Genomic DNA, 21,244 nt, shown 5'->3' on the forward strand with positions numbered 1-21,244 from the left:
TGGAACTCCCTTCCTGCCCAGTTACAACTTCAACCCTCGTATACCTGGTTCAGGGCAGCCCATAAGACCCACCTTTTTTTCTGTAACCTAGGGCGACACCACCTGAGATGGGGCGTGGGGATAGCGCCTACCAGTCAGTTTTCTCTGCTTTCTCTCATCTACTCTGTCTTTTCTTCTCGTCGTTATCGGTTTTGTACTTCTTTTCCATCTCTCTATGTTATTCGTTGTATACCGCTTTGCTGTGATTAATCAAAAAGGCGGTGTAGCAAATGACAGATATAAACGTACAGTAGGTGGAAACTGCTTGCGTTAAAATCAGTTTGTCCTTCCACTGATGCATCCCTAGAATAGCGGAATGGAGGAATGTCAGACCAGAAGAACTTCTCATTTTATGAAGAGGGAGAACACACAGGGCTATCTAAAACCATTTTTAGGTTTAGGCAGTGACAAGCAATGAGCAGTCAGACTGGCCTCTGAATCTCTAGAAACACCGAACACATTGCCAGGAGCGAGTCCTTCCTTTCCAGGAATGGCAGCCTTGCCAGTAAAGTGCTTGGAAGCAGAGATCTCCCTGCTGCTGACGCAGCCTGAAGGACACACTGTTGAATGGAGAGGGAGGGCAATTTGCCAGTACTTGTGAAGGGAGGAAACCCTGTGGAACATGGGATGGATTGATACACGGCTGTTTCTCCCGTGAAGCGCACACAGAATTAATTTCCAGTGTCTGTGGCATCCAGTAACCATCACAGTGCGCAGTGCCCAGGCTTCCCATGGAAGGGAGAGATACAGGTGTCAAGTCACACACAGATCAACAAAAGACAGAAGAGCAAAGTCCCTCGCAAGGCACAAAAGTAAAAAAAACACACAGTGAAGGTGACGCCAAAAAAAAAAAAAAAGAACTAGATGAAGTAGATAAATCAGTACAGCTTTAATGAAAACATCCAAAGACTCGACACGAATCGTGTTTCGGCCACACAGCCTGCCTCACAAATCAACTTCACAAATCTCATGCTGTAATCTAACGCACCTTTGAAACAACATAGATCACGCACTAGTGGTCGACGTTTTCTGCTTTGCCACGTTAGATAATTCTTCTAGTACATCTGCTTCAGTGAGCACTCTGGTAAATTTCAGGTTACCTTGTGAGGTAAACTTGGTAAAAGAGAGCTCAGTCTCAGTATTAAGTTCATCGAATACAATTTGTTATAGTATTCATGGAAACAGTCCAGAATATCAAAGTCTTTAGTAACCGTATTATTAGTTGTATTTATTAAAGCAGAGATATGAGTCCTTTCAGATTTAGGTCCCTGTTTACTAAGCAGTGTTACAGGCGCGCTAATGTTTTTTAATGCGCATTGACCACGTATGCGCGTTAACAATGTACGTGCCTACAATATCCCTATAGGCGTCTACGTGGTTAGCGCACGCTAAGTGTAGGCGCGCTAAAAACACTAACGCACCTTCGTAAACAGGGCCCTTAGTTTTTAAAAAGTTATCCAATAAGTGATGCGACTTGTCACGTTCTGCATAAGTTGCAGCTTGCATGAAGAGAGATTTCCCAACTCTTTTACTAAGGATACTGTTCTAATTAAATCTGCATTTACACAACTGATCAAGTATTTTTATATTAGATGGATTAGCGTGGTTAAAGATTCAAGTCTCTTAATGTTTGATTCTATTTCCACTAGATCAGCAGTTAGGGGCCCTTTTACAAAGGCCGGGCAAACCTACCGCAGGCTTCCCGAGTGCCAATTTGCCACTTCTGCAGGAACCCTTCTGGTAGCTCCTACGTCCCACTGTGTGAAATTTCCAAAGCTAAAAAAATCCTTTTATTCTTTTAGTATCACAACAATAACTAGGCACATATACAACTTAAATAGTGAAGGGAGTTCACAGTCAATCCGTTCTCAATATACTCAACTTCACCACATATACATCCTTATTATATCACAGAGGTCCAAGTGATCAGAGAGCTATAATAGGATCCATCAGATCAGCGTGCCTGCCTCCATATTGGCTGAATGATTTTCATGAGCCAAGCGTACTTCTAGAGGCAGTACTGCAATCCTCATCAATCCAATTTTATGATTTTTACTTATTTTTTCATTATAGTAGTCAATTATATTATATTATATTTTACTTTTTCACAAACATTCTTATCCTTAATCTTCAAGTTAGTACTTAGCTTTTCAGCTACAGTTGACGATACATGGTGGAGACCCATTGTCACCAACATAGATCCATGTTTCGCTTACGAGCTGTTTCAAGGTAGTCTCCAATACTAGAAGCCGCCAGTAAGAAGTAGTATTAGAGACTACCTTGAAACAGCTCGTGGGGGGTCACGTGATGCCTGCTTCCTAGGAAGACGCAGACCTGTGCAGCTCCCCCTGACACCAGCCGAAATCTGCTGAAATATCGAAGATCCTGAAATTTTTGAAGCCAGAAAAGCAGTGCGGGGGCGAGAAGAACATCACCGGCTACTGTGGGGCCGAATTCGGAAAGACGGAACGTCTGAGTTATGCCCACAAGGGCGCAACGAAAATCTAAAACACCGCGAACTCAGGCCCTGAATAAAATGGCGGCGCTACAGCGTGACCAAAATCCAGAAACAGCTCGTAAGCGAAACGTGGATCTATGTCGGTGACAATGGGTCTCCACCATGTATCGTCAACTGTGGCTGAAAAGCTAAGTACTAACTTGAAGATTAAGGATAAGAATGTTTGTGAAAAAGCAAAAAATAATATAAGTAATATAATTGACTAATGAAAAAATAAGTAAAAATCATAAAATTGGATTGATGAGGATTGTGGTACTGCCTCTAGAAGTATGCTTGGCTCATAAAAATCATTCAGCCAGTATGGAGGCAGGTACGCTGATCTGATGGATCCTATTATAACTCTCTGATCACTTGGACCTCTGTGATATAATAAGGATGTATATGTTGTGAAGTTGAGTATATTGAGAACAGATTTATTCGTTGAGTGCCAGGGGCTTACCCAGCAGTAATTGGGGGGCCCCGCACACTACCCAGTTACCACTGGGTTAGCGTGGGAGCCCTTACCACCTAAGTAGGTGACAGTAATGGCTTCCCTGGGAAATGGCCGCACAGCAAGTGGTTCACTTGCCACATGGCCATTTCCTTTAAAAAAAATGCCTTTTACCTGAGGTCTGGGTACCTCAAGGATCCTTTTACCACAGCTTGGTAAAATGACCCCTTAGTTTTTTATTTAGCTTAGCAGAAAATGAAGTGATTACACCTCTTACGTATGCTTTAAAGGCATCTCAAAGACATATCTCAAGATGGCGACCTGATCAGACTCCTGGAACGGGAGCTCCGCTGAGGATCGACAGGACTGTACAAAGACCGCGATCCAAGTGGCCCCTGTTGTCAATGAGGAGGTGGAATATCTCCTTTAAAAGAGGGACCACCGAACGAAGGAAGCCGTAACCCAAAATTGTGACCCATCGGGACATCATAGGGCACCACGAACCGTAGCCCTGTGACTAGCTCCCAGACCAAGACGAGCCCCGCGGATCCCAATCCCGCTGAGGACACTAAGATCGGAAGACCGAGGCCTGCCGGAGATCGGGAGACCGAGGCTGCTGGAAGCCGAGAAATGCCACGAAATTAAAGCCGGAACCTACCTCGGAGGCCTGGAGTGCGGAAAGGCCGTGGGCCTGTTGAGGAGCTGCTGAACGCAAGAAAGCGTCCCGTCCAGGTGGATCTGCACTGGCCGAGAGTGACCCGGGCGTCTGGCCCGAGGGAAGGCAGCGGCGCGGAATCCGAGGCGGCCTGCCCCTTGTGCGTAGCAGGGGCACATTGCTGGTGCCTGGGCGGACCGGGAACGCTGCCGCGGGCGATCGCCCTGACCGGGACACATAAGGACTCCTGAGGCGGCGCGAGGTACTCCTGCCCTCGTCTCACGCCAAGCGCTGCTGACTCACGCTGCACATCCCGTAGAGCCGACTGGGGAACAACGGACGATTGCCTGATCGGAGACCCAAGATCACCTGAGTAAGTAGAAACCCGGAAAGGGCCGAATCCACATACACCCCATCTGAAACCACCGCGTCACCCGAACTGCGAGACGGAACTGGAGTTGGACTCCCCCGAGCCGAGAGAAGATCCGCGACGCTGACTGCGGCGGACACCGGGGGGAATCGAGACCGCTGCGCGGCTCCGAGCGGACATCCGTAGCCGCTCTATCCACCCAACACTGCGATACATCGTGGCCTGCCTGGGAGAACCGGTGCCGATCACTGAAACGCCGGAGCCCACTCTAACCAGGTGTGCACAGACCCGGGAAGAAGCTGGAGCTGTTTTATTTTTATTTCCTCTACCTCGTTTGTATGCATGGAGACCTGATAAGAGCTGTTGCAGCAGCTTGGCTGCCTGTGAATTTGCATGCTTGCTTTAGCAATACTGCCTTCAAACACATGCTAAAAGCCTCTCATAATTGCTCTAAGCTTTGCTTCTAGCTGCCTTACTAAGTGCCTGTATTACAAATTTTTTTTTTTTGTGTTCTGCTTCGTTTGTGTGCACTGAAGACCTGATAAGAACTGATGCTGTTGCTAAGCTGCCGATGACTTTACATGCTTGTATTTGCATCACTGCCTTCAAAAACATGCTAAAAACCTCTCATAATGCTTTGATTCTAAGCCTTGCTTCCAGTTGCCCTACTTCAATATGCTTTAAGTGCATGTATTACAACTGACTGATACACTAATACTTAAATGCTAGCAAAAATGTTTTAATTGCATTACTACCTTCAAACACATGTTAAGGTTAAACACGGCTAGTACTAAGCAATGCCATACTCTATTGATCAAATTACTGTTATGGACCAATTGTTAAGACTGTCGATGCATTACTGATATCACCAACACTGCCCAACTCTCTCACGAACACTGCCCACAAACTACCAATATCACCAACAATACCAACACTCCTACGAACCCCACCCACAAAAATCCAACATGAACACTAATAAGCTACTGATAATAATCTACCTCATCCCCATAATCTACCACGCAAAGACCACACCCAACATCAACAACAACCCAACCACAATCCACCAACTCTACGTACAACCTATTAACAATCCACCAGACCAAAAATACAACAACCAACCAAAAGGAAAAATCTCCAAATACGAACACCACCAACACAAAGAAGAAAAAAGGAAAAATAACAACGACAAATTCAACCACAGAGGAAACAGACAACTAATAAAAATAAACACATCTAACCTCCCTACAGAACCATACCGTTCAATCCGAATAGGATACATCAATGCTAGATCAGCAGTAAGCAACTCAGTAGACATACTAGACTGGACTACCACAGAGAATTTAGACCTTCTGTTCATCACAGAAACATGGTTCCACGGCCCCACTGACCCCGCCATCATAGAAACATGCCCACCAGAATACAAAATCACCCATTGGGCAAGAAATGGAAAAAGAGGAGGCGGAATAGCCATAATTTACAAAACTGAGTTTACCATAACAACCACTGGCGAATCCACCTCACCACAACTCGAAATTGCCTCAACAAGAATCACTCATCCGAACCTACAAGGACATCTCAACACAATCCTATTCTACAGGCCACCAGGAAAATGGAAAGACTCCCAAACGCAACTCATGGACTTCATCTCCAACACATGCGTCTCCGCCTCAAACATCCTCATAGTAGGAGATATCAACCTACACCTTGAGGACGACACCTCAACAGGCACACAAGAATGCAAAGAATTCTTAAAACTCTGGGACCTACACGCACCTAATAATCAACCAACACACGAAAAAGGACACACACTAGACATCATTACACACAAATTCGACCCAGACTCAACTCTCCTACTTACAGAAACAAGATGGACACCCACACCATGGACAGACCACCATAAAGCATATGTCTCCCTCCACTGGTGAAAAATACACAGACATGCAGTCAACAAACATGAACGAACAACATACACCACCAGAGGAAAAATAGACCCCACAACATTCTGGCAACAGGTCTACCAAAACGAATGGTCAACAAATACAGACACGATTCAATTCCTCCAAGAATGGGATGACATATGTAAGATAACATTAGACACAATTGCCCCAATCCAAACCAGAACATAAAATAGGAAAAAATATAATCCATGGTTCACCGAAGAGCTGAAAGAACTCAAAACACAAGTCAGAAAACTGGAACGCGCATGGAACAAAAAGAAAGATGAACACACACTGAATGCCTGGAAATCACTTCGGAGGAAATACAAATATACCATTAAACAAACCAAAAGACTACATTATAAAACAATGATTGGACCAAAATACAAAGACACACACAAACTCTTCTACCTTGTAAATAAATTGCTAGACACCACACCAGTTACGAATAACAGCAAAGATACACCAGGGGTCGACGACCTCGCGAAATACTTCAAGGAGAAAATCATACAATTACGACTTAAAATACACACCAGCCCTATTGAATACGAAACACTCCTAAACTGTCTAGATCCAGAAGATGGAATATATCCAGCAGACAGGATCTGGACTGAATTCGAATTACTGTCAGAGGACCTCATCTCTAAAACGCTCAAAAGATTCACCAAATCCGAATGCAAATTAGATATCTGCCCAAACAACCTCATGAAATCAGCTCCTCAACAATTTATAACAGACCTAACGAACCACGTAAACTTCACGCTACAAAACGGACTCTTCCCAAAAGAAAAAGGAAAAATTTTACTCACCCCAATACCCAAAGATACAAAGAAAAACGCAAGCGAGATAACTAACTACAGACCAGTAGCATCTATACCACTAATAACCAAAATAACCGAAGGGATGGTAACTAAACAACTCACAAACTATCTCAACAAGTTCTCCATATTAAATGATGCCCAATCAGGATTCTGGTCAAATCACAGCACAGAAACAGTATTAATTACCCTAGTGACAAAATTTAAACAAATGATTGCAACCGGCACCAATATACTCCTCTTACAATTTGACATGTCAAGTGCCTTTGATATGATTGATCACGGAATCCTACTAAACATTCTTGAATATTTTGGCATCGGAGGCAATGTCCTAAACTGGTTCAAGGGGTTCTTGACCTTGCGCTCATATCAGGTCACATCAAATTCAACTACATCCACTGCATGGACACCTGAGTGTGGAGTACCACAGGGATCCCCCCTCTCGCCAACCATTTTCAACCTAATGATGATTCCCTTAGCAAAACTTCTATCAAACCACAACTTCAACCCATACATATACGCCGACGATGTAACGATATATATTCCTTTCAAAAAAGACATCAATGAAATCTCCAACGAAATCAAAGTCTACACATCATGAACACCTGGGCAGATTCATTCCGATTGAAACTGAACGCAGAAAAAACTCAATGCCTCATACTTACCTCCCAATACAACACGAATAAATTTACCGCTATCAACACACCTAAACTAAATCTGCCAATCTCAGAAACTTTAAAAATCCTTGGAGTCACTATTGACCGCCACCTAACACTTGAAACTCACGCGAACAACACAACCAAAAAGATGTTCTACTCCATGTGGAAACTGAAAAGAATAAAACCATTCTTTCCAAGATCTGTCTTCCGCAGCCTAGTGCAATCACTCGTACTCAGTCATCTGGACTACTGCAACTCAATATACGCGGGCTGCAAAGAACAAATACTGAGGAAACTTCAAACAGCCCAGAACACAGCAGCCAGACTCATCTTCGGAAAACCGAAATACGAAAGTGCAAAACCCTTACGTGAGAAACTACACTGGCTCCCACTCAAGGAACGTATCACTTTCAAAGTATGCACCTTAGTCCACAAAATCATTCACGGTGAAGCCCCTGCTTACATGTCTGATCTAATAGACCTGCCACCCAGAAACGCTAAAAGATCATCCCGAACTTTCCTCAACCTCCACTTCCCTAAGTGCAAAGGCATAAAATACAAAGTACTGCACGCATCAACCTTCTCATACATGAGCACGCAATTCTGGAATATACTACCACGCAACCTGAAGACGATCTACAAATTAACCGACTTCCGCAAACTACTAAAGACACATCTCTTTGAGAAAATCTACTGCAAGGATCAAAACACATGATGTCCAGACACACTAATAAAAACGCATCAATACACTCTCTTCTGAATTCTCTTCCCCCGTATTTTCACCACACTTAAAACTCTATCCACAGATAATACTATTACACCCTAACACTCTTTTGCCATTGTTTTATGGCCCTATCAATTCCCCATTGCTACTTTCCTTTGGTCTATTCCCATATGATATTTTGACTTTGATTTTGTCTTCCCATAACTCTTCACAATGTAACCCATAATCGTACTGTAACAAATTGTATTTCCATCATTCACAATGTATTGTAAGCCACACTGAGCCCGCAAATGGGTGGGAAAATGTGGGATACAAATGCAATAAATAAATAAATAAATAAATATCCATCTAGTGTCTTCTAATTTGTTAAATTCAAAAAAATTCAGCTATAGCTTAATTTATGCAGTCATGAAATCCCTGTTCCTCCAGTAGTGAAGAACTGAAGCGCCAATACACTCTCTAGTTACTATGGCCAGCTCCATTAAATTGTAAAGTTTTATAAGTGCATGATTGGAAACACATATTAGTTCAATGTTAGTACTATGTACTTGGCTGCAGCGATGACCTAGTTACCAAAATGAAGTCAATGTGCGAGTAAGAAGAGTGAGGGGAGGGGAAAAATGTATAGTCTCTGCCCTCCTTTATGGAGGGCTCTCCATGGATCCACTACTGTAACTAACTTGTAATGTCTTTCAGTTAATACCATAACTTGCTCTTCCTATATGGTACTGTAGATTTCCTATCTGGATCAGGGCTAATTATTAAATTAAAGTCCCCACCAATAATGCATGGTGTATTGCCCTCAGCTGTAATTAGATCTGCAATGTAATCAAATTCAGGGCAACCTGTATTTGGAGCATATAGATTAATAAATGTTATTCTTGTGTCTTTAACACCTTCCTTGTAGAACGTTCATATGCAAAAAAAATTTTTAAATGTCTGGTCTCTGACAAATTAAAATAAAAACACCGTTTTTTTTTTTTTTAACCATCTGCTGGGGAATTTAAAGGTGGTAGAGCCCATTGGCATGATAACTTATGAGCCTCTGAGGAAAATAGATTTATTTTATTTATTTGTTACATTTGTATCCCACATTTTCCCACCTATTTGCAGGCTCAATGTGGCTTACATAGTACCGGAAAGGCGTTCGCAGACTCCGGTGTGAACAAATACAAAGTGATGTTGTGATAGATGAGTCTCTTGGAATAATACAATATCCAGGTTAAATCTTGACACCATAGAATATTATTTTACTTCTTTTAATGGGATTATGTAAGCCCTTTACATTAAGTGAAATACATTTAAGTGACATTGGGAACGGTATATTGAAGTGTCATAAGTTGAAGTAAAGCTATAACCACATTACATGTACATCCATGCTTAGTGAAAAATTAGTGTAATTGTACTACATTAGAGTATCACCTATGGGTCAGCGAGACCGCAGAGCGCAGCCCTGTGATAAGACAGTAAAAATATACCAACATAGTAGAAGTGAACATCCGTGTTAGGGAATACAACATTTATAATAATCCAAATTGAAACTAGCATTAACATGCTTAATACATATTACATTTTAAAGTCACAATATAACATCATAAACATTAATTTGGCAGCGTACTTGGACTATATGAAAAGTTAACATTTGCCAAAGATTCAGGATCTGTAAAGTCTTTTATACGATTATTTATTGTAACTCTCAGTTCCGCAGGATATAACATGCCAAATCTTGCATTCATTCTTTTAGGTTAGGCCTGTACGCTAGCAGTGTTTTCGAAGGCGTGCAGTATTTTTGCTCAGATCAGGTATGAGAAGTATAGGATTACCCTCATATTTCAGCAGTACACATGTTTTAGCTTTTTGCTTGATGGCAAAGGTTTGATTGTAATGAAGTAATTTTAATACCACTGGTCAGGGTGAGGATTTTCATGTGACGGAACGCGCTGAGGGGTTTCAGTTTCAAAAGCTTGATTGGATTTCAACTCAAATAAAGATGGAATGAAGGTCTCAAGAAATTTGATATTCCATTACGTTCATTCCCACTATTCCAGGAAGAGTGGTCGATGGACATAACTACCCACTCCTCCTGGAATAGTGAAAAGAACTTAATGGAAAGAAAATTATCAGGTAAATCCTAATTTCTCCATCATTCCCACCCAGTAAACCAAGTATACGTATATTGTGTTTTCTTGCTCTGTTGTTGGCCTCATCGAGATCTTTTTCAAACTGCGTCACGCGCTTAACATGGCACCTTAAGTCTTAAGACATTCGTCCGTCACTTTCTGCTTTGCTTCTAAAGGTTCAACTTGGCTTTGAAATTGAGATACCTATAATTTCAGCGTTGCAAGATCCTCTTTAATCTCTCTGATTATCGTCTTTTGTGTCTGTAAGAAGATCTTTAAGGGTCCTCTGGTATAGTCAAGGAAGTGTTTATTGTTTTTCGCCACAGTTTGTTTTGACGGAGAGACCGGATCAGTTTTCAGTCGTTCATTACTTTCACCCAAGGACATTGCAGGTAAATAGCAATGAACAGAAAGTCAGTTTATAGATAGTTATACCAGGATGGTCTTGATTCTGAAATTTTTTTTTCGCTGGAGCTTTCCACTCAGGCTGCTATTTCTTCTAGCACTCGCTAGTGCCCCCACCCCACACACACACACTTATATCTTATTATAATTTATGCATTTTGGGGCCCTTTTTACTAAAGGGTTGTTGCATGGCAACCCGCAGTAGTTCCGCCTCCAGTGCATGCCATTTCCTGTGCTTCTGGATTTTATACACCGCGGGGATTACCGCCAGGGAAGTGCAGGAGACCTTACTGTCACCTCAGTGGGTAGCAGTAAGTGTTTTTCCCACATGGCCTTGTGTTTTTTTTTGGGGGGGGGGGGAGGGGGGCATTTTACCTGCTGTGGTAAAAAGGGCCCTGGCAAGTGACAAAAACAGCCGTCGCCACTACCGCAGGGCCCTTTTTACCGCAGCTTGGTAAAAGGACCTTTTTGCATGGCGCACTTAGCTATATCCATTTATGCCCGACATTGACATGGCGTAAATGGACACCCTTAAATGTAGGGACACCAGTTTGGGTTTATGCTAGAAGTCTATGACGGCACATGGCGTCAGTACGCCTAACTGGAGGCACCAAGTTATCGAATTGCCCCCTTGCAGTGTATTTTTATTTTTCTGCTGTAATATGATGCATAATCCAGTCACAATACAGTTACAATAATTCCATTCCATAAGTAGCCGGTTTTCATGGGAGCTGTGGTCCAAAACATTTCACTTTTTCATGCTCTGCCTGAAATGAGTCGTGACATTTACACACATGCCCTTGATATTCTTCATCGTCAATAACTTCTCTCCAGCAGCAGGAAAGTCCCCTTCACCTCTCCATCTCCAGGAGGGCTATCCCACACCCCTCTATCCCCCTCCAGATTTCCTCCAACCACCCCCTCCATTAACAGAAACAGCCATAAATCTAGATGTAGGTTGGCAGTGTGCTTTCACTGTTCTTTTTTGTGCTGCTGGGGAATCTTGTCACACGCATGTGCTTAGCATGTTTGTTGCTTGGGTACTGGTGACACTGATCTTTGAGAGAAGGCAGGAAGACCATGGGAATTACTGTAGTTTACAAGAAATTACATCAGCCCTTTCTCCCTTCAGGGAGCCCATTTCTTTAATGCAAGTCAGAGGAAGGAGATACCTAGGGATCCTCTGAAAGATTCCACTTTTCTTTTTTTTTCTTTGTGGGGGAGGAGACAAATGATACTTACGTAAGAGAACAGGATGACTGGGTTGGATCTGGCATAGCGTTAGTGTAAGATTTACAGGGAGTGAATCTGGCCATCCTTGGCATGTACATATTCTTAGATGTACCTTGCAACAGCTCTTGCTGTCCCAGTACAGAGACCCCCACACCCAGCTCTGCCCTGCAGCACCTCCTGCTGTTCCAGTACTGAAATTCTCCTTTTTGGACGTATCTTTTGCATCCCTTTGCTTTGTTCTGTGCTTCTTTTCTATGTATAAATCTTGTTTATTAAAGTAAAAGAACATGGAACATACTAAACTACATTTCAAAACAATCATATATGCAGCAATAAAGAAGTCAAGGTTTGTCGTATAAAGGCATGTCGTGCATTATTTTATAAATTCTACAATTAGTCTAACTGAAAACCCAGGCAAGAGGCTTTGTTTCTTATAGCCTTTTGCCTCTTAAAGCTGGAATTTATTTCAAAAACTATTTTATTGCTGATTCAAAGGAATAAACCACAAACCAAAACATGACTAATAAAGACCATATCTAATACAATTCTTCTGCTATAAGTGGTTACTTATGAGCTATAGGACAATTGAAGCACATTTTAGTTCCTCCCCCCCCCCCCCCCCCACCTCTTATCACCTCCTGCTAACCCTAAGGAAACCTAATACTAACCCCAGCCCCACCCCACACCTACCCCTCCCTATCATTCAAATATCCTGTTCATCCCGGGCACCTCCTTCTCACAGTATTCAGGACCCCATTTATTTAATAGAAAGCTTAATCCTGTAGGAGACAAATTCTGTATATGTTTCCCATATTTGTAGAAAACGCTATTTACGTTTAGGATACATTTTTGCATCCCTGGCCTCCCAAGTTACTAGTAATTGTATCTGATTCCACAATGTGATGGGGGTTCCTGAGAGATACAAGATTGCAATATACATTTACGACCTCTTACTAAACAATAAATGCATTCCTTTTCCTTCCACATCCAAAGACTTAACTTTGCCCAGTACCATCAAGGGGACTCTTTAAAACCCAGTGTATGAGTGGAAAAGGTCACCACCGCACTGCAAAACTGCTGTACCCTAGGGCAGCTCCAGAATGAATGAAAAAAAGGAATTCTGTGATCCATGACGTTTTATACCCTGTGGATTTCTTTTCTAGATGGTGCATACGTTGGCTAGTAATGGCGCAAACTCAATATGGGAGCACTCGCTTCTGGATCCAGCACAGGTGCAGAGTGGACGACGCAAAGCAAATCCTCAGGACAAAGTCCAGTGAGTATCAGTGCTTCATCCAGGCCTCTTGGCACGTATGACAACATGTGGCAAGAGACTGGTTGAAAATCACACTAAAAATGCGTGATGAGTGAACTGTGCGGTAGAGCCGGCAGTACCATAGTTCCTGGTTTCTTTTGCTGAGGATTGCTTTGTAAGGTCTTGTTACATCTGTTAATTTGTTTCCAGTCCCACCAAGTCGGAGTTCATTCGTGCTAAATACCAGATGTTGGCCTTTGTTCACAAACTGCCATGTCGGGATGACGACGGTGTCACTGCCAAGGACCTGAGTAAGGTAAGACATGGAGACCTACGATAGGCTCATCAGTTGGCCATGGGAAGAGTGTCATAGTCTTGTGTGCTCTGCAGGTGCAGGGATCCCAGTTCGGGATCAACACTGTTTATTCTTCAGCCTCACTCCATCTTGGTGTCGTGATTGACTGCAGACTTCCAGTAGCTGTTTTGACTCTGGAAATAGCTGGATTTTTTGCGGCCCGTCATACCACGTATCGGACTGATGTTAGCACTTAACTACACAGTACCTGAGCTCTTGGAACCACACAGGTTCCATCTGCAAAAGGCTCCCATTGAAGTAGAGACATGAGAGCGTTTCAAAGAAGGCTCATTATGGAAATAAGATACGTTTTGTTGGTGAGGTTAAAAGTATCTCCGAGAGACTGAGCACTGAGAATGGGTTTAATAGAACTATCTGAAGTTTTCTTTCTACCATGTACAAGGGAGGGTGGAGGACCAACATCACAGTAGACAGCTTTATTTTGGGTATAGTGAGTAACTGTCTTTTCACCTCCCACATCTTCTGTAAGGAGGTTTCCTGATGCAATCCTTAAACAGTGGTTGATTGTACTGGGCCTCCATGGAAGCAGTGCAGTAGTCTTTAAGGAGCAGCAATTACACTGTAAACGACAATGGTACGTCAGCCTTGAACTTTAAGGAAGGCTGGGGCGACCTGCGTGGAGGGACCAGACTAAAATCCAAACTTCAGTGGGCATGGGGGTAAGCCAGGGTTTTGGGTTGGGTTTTTTTGTTTTTTCATTTTTTTCAAAAACAGCTTGACTTTGTGATGGTGGAGATTTAACCCAAAACTTGGTAATAAGATTTAGAAGGAGGTCTGAGTGTTGGCTTTGTAAGAAACAAATGACCCATTGGAGGAGGTAGTGGAGACCACTACTGTGGCAGATTTTAGCATTCCTAGGACAGCTAGGGAGGACAGTGGTAGGAAAAGGGTTGAAATATCAGGGAAAGACGTGGGGGAGGAGAGTTGGTGTTGGGATGCTTATGGGAATTTATATGTGCATCTACCCAAAATGGATGACTGGGCAGACTGGATGGGTCAACTTGGTCTTTATCTAGTGTCTTTTATCATGTCGCTGTGCTGTTTTCTTCTTTCAGCAACTCCACTCGAGTGTGAGGACAGGGAACCTGGAGACCTGCCTGCGTTTGCTGTCGCTTGGTGCTCAGGCCAACTTCTTCCATCCGGTAAATCCCTCATTGCATGATCAGTTCAGAATGTGCAGCCTTCGGTCGCACTTTTATTTCAGATGTGTAGGCAAGGCCTACACATAGGCATCTGAGCGGTTTACACAATAATAAAAAAAGTAATGAATAACTGAGCGATTCACATAATAATAAAATAAGAGAAATCTGAGAGAGAGCGAAGTAGAAAGGATGAGGGAGAGATTATAGTTTACAATCAGGCTGTGTTAGAGAGAAAAAGACAGGTGAGCTTTGATAATTTGCTTAAAAGCAGGGATGGAGAGTTGATTCTTGATGTATAATTGCAGGTCATTCCAGAGTTTGGGCCCGTTGTAGCGAAATGTTGAGTGACTGGTATTGGACAGGTGATATTAAGTTGGGGAGTTCAAAATCAGAAGGTTATTATCAGCGGAGCGAAGGCAACAAAGGGGAGGATAGGGGATGAAGTGTTTGTTAATATAAACAGGGGCCAAAGGAGACCTAGATTTATAAACCAAGAGTCTTCAAAATGATATGAGCAGAGACAGGCAGCCAGAACCGGGGGGGGGGGGGGGGGGGGGAGGGGGGATGGGAGATGGGACACACGACATGATCGAAGCAGTGAGCGCTATGCAATAGTTTGACAGCTGTTGTTTGAGAGAAGAGAGGGGAAGTCCAGCGTACAGAGAGGTTTCAGTAGTCTAGGTGAGAGATGACAAGTGCAAGGATGAGGGTGTGAAGAAGACCAGCAGGAAGGAATGGACAGAGTGCACCCTGTAAAGTGCAAATAACGAGGAACAGAAAATGGAGTCAATCTTAGGTTTGAATGTGAGGCCAGTCTAAGATAACACCTAGAATTTTAATAGAATCTCTGAGAGGAAGAGGGTTGCCATTAAGTGCAGGAGGAGAGGGTATCATGTGGCCAGAGCAAGGGAAAAAGATAAGAGTTGTATTTAACAACATTGAGATAGAGAAGATTATTTGCTATCTGGGTAGATACTTGAGACAGATAATCATTTAGACGCAGGATAGAAGAGGCATCAGAGACCTTACAGACTATCTGAATATTGTCAGCGTTGATGACAGAACACAACCTTGGGATACTCTAGAGTGAAAGGGGAGGGGGTGGAGGAGTGATGACAGAGTTGGTAGGAATGGTCCGAGAGATAGCTGGTGAACCATTCAAGAACAGTGCTGGAAATACCTATTGAATGAAGACGCTGAAGGAGAAGAGTGTGGTCCACGAGATCAAATGCAGACGAGAGGTCGAGGGAGACGAGGATAACTGAGGTGTGTTGATCGAGTGAGGTGCGAATCAGATTGTATAGTGCTAGAAGAAGTGTTTCAGTTCTTTGATATGAACGGAAACCAGATTGGTAAGGGTGCATAGCAGTTGCCATCATGACTGGCTGCACCAGCTCAGATCATGCCCCTGGGAAGAATTCAGAGATCTGAGGCTTGTGTAAGAACCAAGAATAGGATGTGCAGGAAGTCAAGCTCAGTTGAATATTGGAATGTGCATCAAATTCTCCAAGGAGTCGGAAACTCTCTAAAGCAGCACATATCAAACTTACTGGGGCCACAACCCTGTAGGCTTGAGGGATGACATCTTTGTGGAGAGTCCATCAAGGTCATGATACCCAGTTTGGAAGTTCTGGTCTAATGGTTGTGCTCAAGCTTGTGTTCAGCAGAGGTTTAATATCTTGTTGTTTGAACTCTTGCAGCCCTTGGGGAGGGAACCCAGTTTCTGTTCTAGTAATTTTACAATGTCTAAAGGGTAGCACTGGGCATAATTCTAAAGAAGGCTCCTTATGTCTCTTGTACATGGGAGGTTATAGTAACATAAAACATGATGAGAGTGGGCTGGGCAGTGGCTGCAAATAGGCTTGTAGAAGATTGGGTTTGATTCCTCGCTTGGGTCTTCTAATTCCCGTTTGAACTGGGGATGCTGTGGAGGAGACATTCACAGCCCCTGGAGATGGGGAATTCCTTCCATTGCATAGTGGGGACACCTAGTGGCCAGACATAGCTCCAGTTGAGCTTGGTTTTGGAAGACACTGTAGTGTGGGGCTCTTGCTGAGTGCTGTGACTGAGATGGATGGAAGGGGATGTAAAAATAGAAAAATCTCCAGGCAGATGCCAGTGAAGGGCTTATGGCACTGTTACTGATTTGAACTGAAAGTCAAGTGGAACAGAGAGAATCTCCCCCCCCCCCCCCCCCCAAGCAAGAGAGAAATGGATAAAGACAAGAAGCCCCTTGCATGTGCTGCTGTTAATGCTGATGCTTCTTATTCTGCTGCTAAACCCTCCCTCCTACTGCATCTCCTTAACATTGGCGCACTCTTAGCTGATGCTGGGTGTGTGAGGTTGGCTCCACCTGGAAGTGACATCAGATGTGGAGACCTTTAAAACTGCAGCGCCTAGCGGCGTGCCACTGCTATGCAACATGAGCAGGACAGCGCTGGACTCTGTTAGCAACTGGTTAGGATTGATTAGAAATTGGTTTTAGTTTTAGTTGTGTGTAATGTTTTTAAGTATGAAGTAGATATTGTTTTATTTAGTGGGATTTTTCCTAGCTTGGAATTAGGAGGGGTCCATTGACTAATGTTAATCTCCAGGTCTGGTATGATGTCATATCTGCTATCTCATACAGACGTTTGCAACCATTCTCAGCAAACAGGGATAATCTGGTGGATTGTGCAATTAAAAGGCCACTTGAAATAGTTAGCAGGGTAACTTTTAGGAAACAGAATAAGGTTGTTCTGCATTCTGGCCAAACTAAGAGCAGGAATAGACAATTAGTACAGTTCCCAAGGTCTTTAGATGATCATATAACTTTCATGCCAATTCCCTGTGCTTATATAAATGTTAGATCAATGACAAATAAGATTGATACGGTTAGAGATATAGTGAATGAGAAACTACTAGGATTAATTTTTTGTTTACAGAAACATGGTTGATAACAAATGAGGATCCTAGATTGAGGGATAGTCATCCCCCAGGTTATAAGATTGTTCATTCACCTAGGGATGGATAAGCAGGGAGGGGGCTAGCAATTTTATATAAATCTTTTTTTAAATTTAAAATTACTAGATAGGATCAGCTCTCCTACTCTAGAGGCACTATCATGTGAAATTAGAGATGATGCTTTTATGGGTTCACTTAATTGTGTCCTGTTTTATAGTTCACCTGGCAAATGGAATGATTGTGGAGATTCCTTTTATGAGTTGATTGCAAAGCAGTTAGTGCGGAATGATCATGTCCTACTGATTGGTGATATTAATTTACATCTTGAGGATAATTTAAGTTCTAAAGTACTGGGTGTTATGGAATTTTTAGAATTCTCTGTTTTTTTTTTTTTCTTGGCCTAGGCTCAGTCAGCCTCGTGAGAAAGGCCACTAATTCGATTTAATTGCACTGTCCAATAACTCAAACAAATATTAGAGTTCAGTTTGTGTTTACCAGTGCCTTGGTCAGACCATTTTCTTACTGATTTTATATTAGGTTGGAGAGACAATTTAGCTAGAAAAAAATAAAAATAAGTATGTCAGGACTATAAGGGATAAAATTGAGCCTTCCAATTTTTGGCTAAGAGTGGATGATGTTTTAATCTATCATTCTAGCCCACCAGAGGTTTTGATTTCTAATTGGGATGCTGTAAGTAGGGCTATACTAGATGATATTGCCCCTGTGACAACTAAAGTTCAATTAATCAGAAAATCTAACAAATAGTTTGATCAGGAACTGCTTCTCTTAAAAAGGGATTGTAGGCAAAAGGAAAAGTTATGGTGGAAATTTCCTACAGAGGTTAATAAATATAATTGGCAGGTAGCAGTTTGCACTTATAAGAACAGAATGGGGCTCATTTTCAAAGCACTTAGACTTACAAAAGGTACCATAGATTACTGAGGAACTTTGTAAGTTTAAGTGCTTTGAAAATATGCCTCAATATCTGATAAGAAAAAAGATTTTTATTCAACACTAGTGAGTAAAGATAAGGTTGATATCAAGCAGTTGTTTAATTTGGCCAATTCTTTTATTAAACCTGAGGATTTAATTCAGCCTATTGGACAGCAAATACCTATTGTCAATGAAGTTAGCTCAATATTTTAAAAGTAAAGTTGAGAATATAGGGGTGCCGTTGCCAATGCATAATGATTTTATTATGGATAACATTTCATGTAATGCTGGTATCGAAGCCCAAGTGAGGAACTGCTTCTAACCAGCTTTCTGTGCCCTCCCTGCAGGAGAAAGGGACCACAGCTCTGCATGTGGCAGCAAAAGCTGGGCAGATTCTGCAGGGTGAACTTCTGGCTGTCTACGGAGCTGACCCAGGAGCCCCTGATGTAAATGGCAGGACGCCCATAGACTATGCCAGGTGAGTGCCAGGAAACCTCATATGGGCAGTATTCCCTTGATGTTGGAGCTGCAGCATTCTGTCTGTCACCCCAGAGTACGCTGACTGGTAATAATAGTTCAGCATTTTCTTCTTTGGGGGAGGGAGGAGAGGGAAGGAGGCATAGATACCCTTAAGCAGATATGAGGGTTTTTCAAAATGCATATTGGGCATTTGTTAGTATATTTCATTGTATATTTAGGTGATTTGCTTGTGCCGTAATGTTTGCATATCTGACATTAAAACAAAATAGCCTGATATGGCAAGAGAATGATTGTTTGTGATATATCAGCAAAAAAAAAAAAAAAAAAAAAACGTCGCTAATCAAATTAAGTTTCCAAAAGAAAAAAGAAATCAGAAAATGTGGATTTAATTGTGCAATTTAATATCGCATAAAATGGGCAGTGTGTGGGGAGACAGGAAGGGTTCAGATATGTGACTTGGATACCTGACCTTTTACAGGCAAGCTGGCCAGCATGAGTTGGCTGACAGGCTGGTGGAATGTCAGTATGAGCTGACTGACAGACTGGCTTTCTATCTCTGTGGACGCAAACCAGGTACACTTCCTTGCTCATCAGCTGCGGACATGGCAGATGCCTCTGGCCCTGAGAGTTGCCTTTCCTTCTCTTCAGGCTGAGGTTCACTTCCTTCGAGGCACTGGCCAGTGAGGTTCACCGTATTGTATTGCCGTTCCTGCTTTGCGTGCATGGCAGTATTGTGGCATTGCACTGGCAGGACAACATGTTTATGACTCTGAATTGCACCACTTTAGTGGTTCTTGAATGGATGAGAGCCCAGAGACCTGAAGAAGGACCCCCACCTGAGGGCTTCAGAGAGGTCTAATAACTCCTTTTGCCCATTAACCAGATGTAGTGAAAAGACACACTTGTTCCTGCTTGTGAGACTTGCTTGACCCTTTCATGCAATGTTGTGCTGTGATATAGTACAGTCCTGTCACATTGCAACCAGCTGGACTGGGGTGTCATTCTATAACAGTGCGGGTGAACTCTCATGTGCTGGGTAGCTGGTAGAAGCCCAGAGCAGGCTGTTTACACTGACATGAGAGCTTTCCTGTTCCATCAGAAATCAGCTTTAGATGTGTCTGGAAACTGCCGTTTTATTGACCTTTTTTGCTATTTTACAGATCACAAAAATGGTCATTACATCATCCCTCAGATGGCAGACAGGTGAGACCAGCAGTTTGGCTGCAGGGCACAGAGAGCCAGCCAAACCTGTGCAGAGCTGCTGCTACATGGGACAGTTGTGGCCTGTTTCCTGTTAACTAACTTCTGTCGTTTTTTCAGTATGCAAGTGCCACCCTTGTTTCTGAGGTCTGGGGAAAGAGTTTCCCTGTTTGTTGACTTCTCTCTGTTGTGTCCTGCCCACAGCTGGATGCTGATCCAGCAACTTTGGGCTTCTGGTTGTGGTGTCAGGAGCCTTTATTTGCAGTTACTGTGATTTTTAACGTTTCTTGCCACATACCGTGGTTGCTTCTGGAAACTACATGTGCACCCCAAGTTTGGTTATCCTGAGAAGCAAAAGTTGGACTCGGAAGTTTGACCTCTGGGCCAGCCCTGAGCTGACATCTTTAATGCTGTAAGAAATATGCCAGATATCAGGTGGTCACATGGTTATGCTGAGATTGAAGGTGTCCTGGAAGGGTAGCAGGGATTTGACCTCATGTTTTGACCACTGAGCCCTTAAAAAAAAACCAAAAAAAAAAAACCCTTGAACAGAACATGTAGCTGTGTAGGAATTTTGTAAAATATGTGATAAATACTTCTGTCCAGCCTTGGAGCATAAGGGATTATAAGGAGAATGTGAGGATTCTACTTCCCCTAACAAGGATGTGTGGTATGAACTGACTTGTTGAGAGTGTTAGGGCCTGTGTTCACCAATCAATCTAGGGATAACCAAAAAGCCAGTGACTTCAGTGCCTGTGAAATTCTGTGACGAGGTCCTCCCCACCTAATTCCCATCCATTCACTCCTTTTCTCATCTCATTTCCCCTCCACCTTGCTCCGTTTTGATGCTTCTTCCCTCAGGATCTGTCTTTGTGTGGTGGCACCTGCTTTATCCTTTGGAAAGATTGGAGTGGTAGGTTCTGGTCTCCTGGTTAGCTGCAGCACAGGGATTTGTGACATTTCCACTATCTTCATAAACCAGTGGCCTTATCTTATCCCTTTCTTAG

The 21,244-nt window shown here is 42.8% G+C and overlaps 1 protein-coding gene across 3 annotated transcripts in view; it reads left to right on the plus strand.

Moving 5' to 3' along the window:
- GIT1 (GIT ArfGAP 1) overlaps positions 1-21,244 on the plus strand; it is a 96,077-nt gene that overhangs the window by 43,612 nt on the left and 31,221 nt on the right. For all 3 annotated transcript variants that reach the window (XM_030186058.1, XM_030186056.1, XM_030186057.1), the window contains exons 3-8: positions 13,072-13,184; positions 13,374-13,479; positions 14,595-14,681; positions 18,905-19,035; positions 19,516-19,610; positions 20,198-20,240. In XM_030186058.1, the coding sequence (XP_030041918.1) occupies positions 13,072-13,184; positions 13,374-13,479; positions 14,595-14,681; positions 18,905-19,035; positions 19,516-19,610; positions 20,198-20,240 (575 nt within the window). The remainder of the gene's footprint in view (positions 1-13,071; positions 13,185-13,373; positions 13,480-14,594; positions 14,682-18,904; positions 19,036-19,515; positions 19,611-20,197; positions 20,241-21,244) is intronic.

This window comes from Microcaecilia unicolor, chromosome 13, assembly GCF_901765095.1.
Source record: "Microcaecilia unicolor chromosome 13, aMicUni1.1, whole genome shotgun sequence".
Lineage (NCBI taxonomy): Eukaryota > Metazoa > Chordata > Amphibia > Gymnophiona > Siphonopidae > Microcaecilia > Microcaecilia unicolor.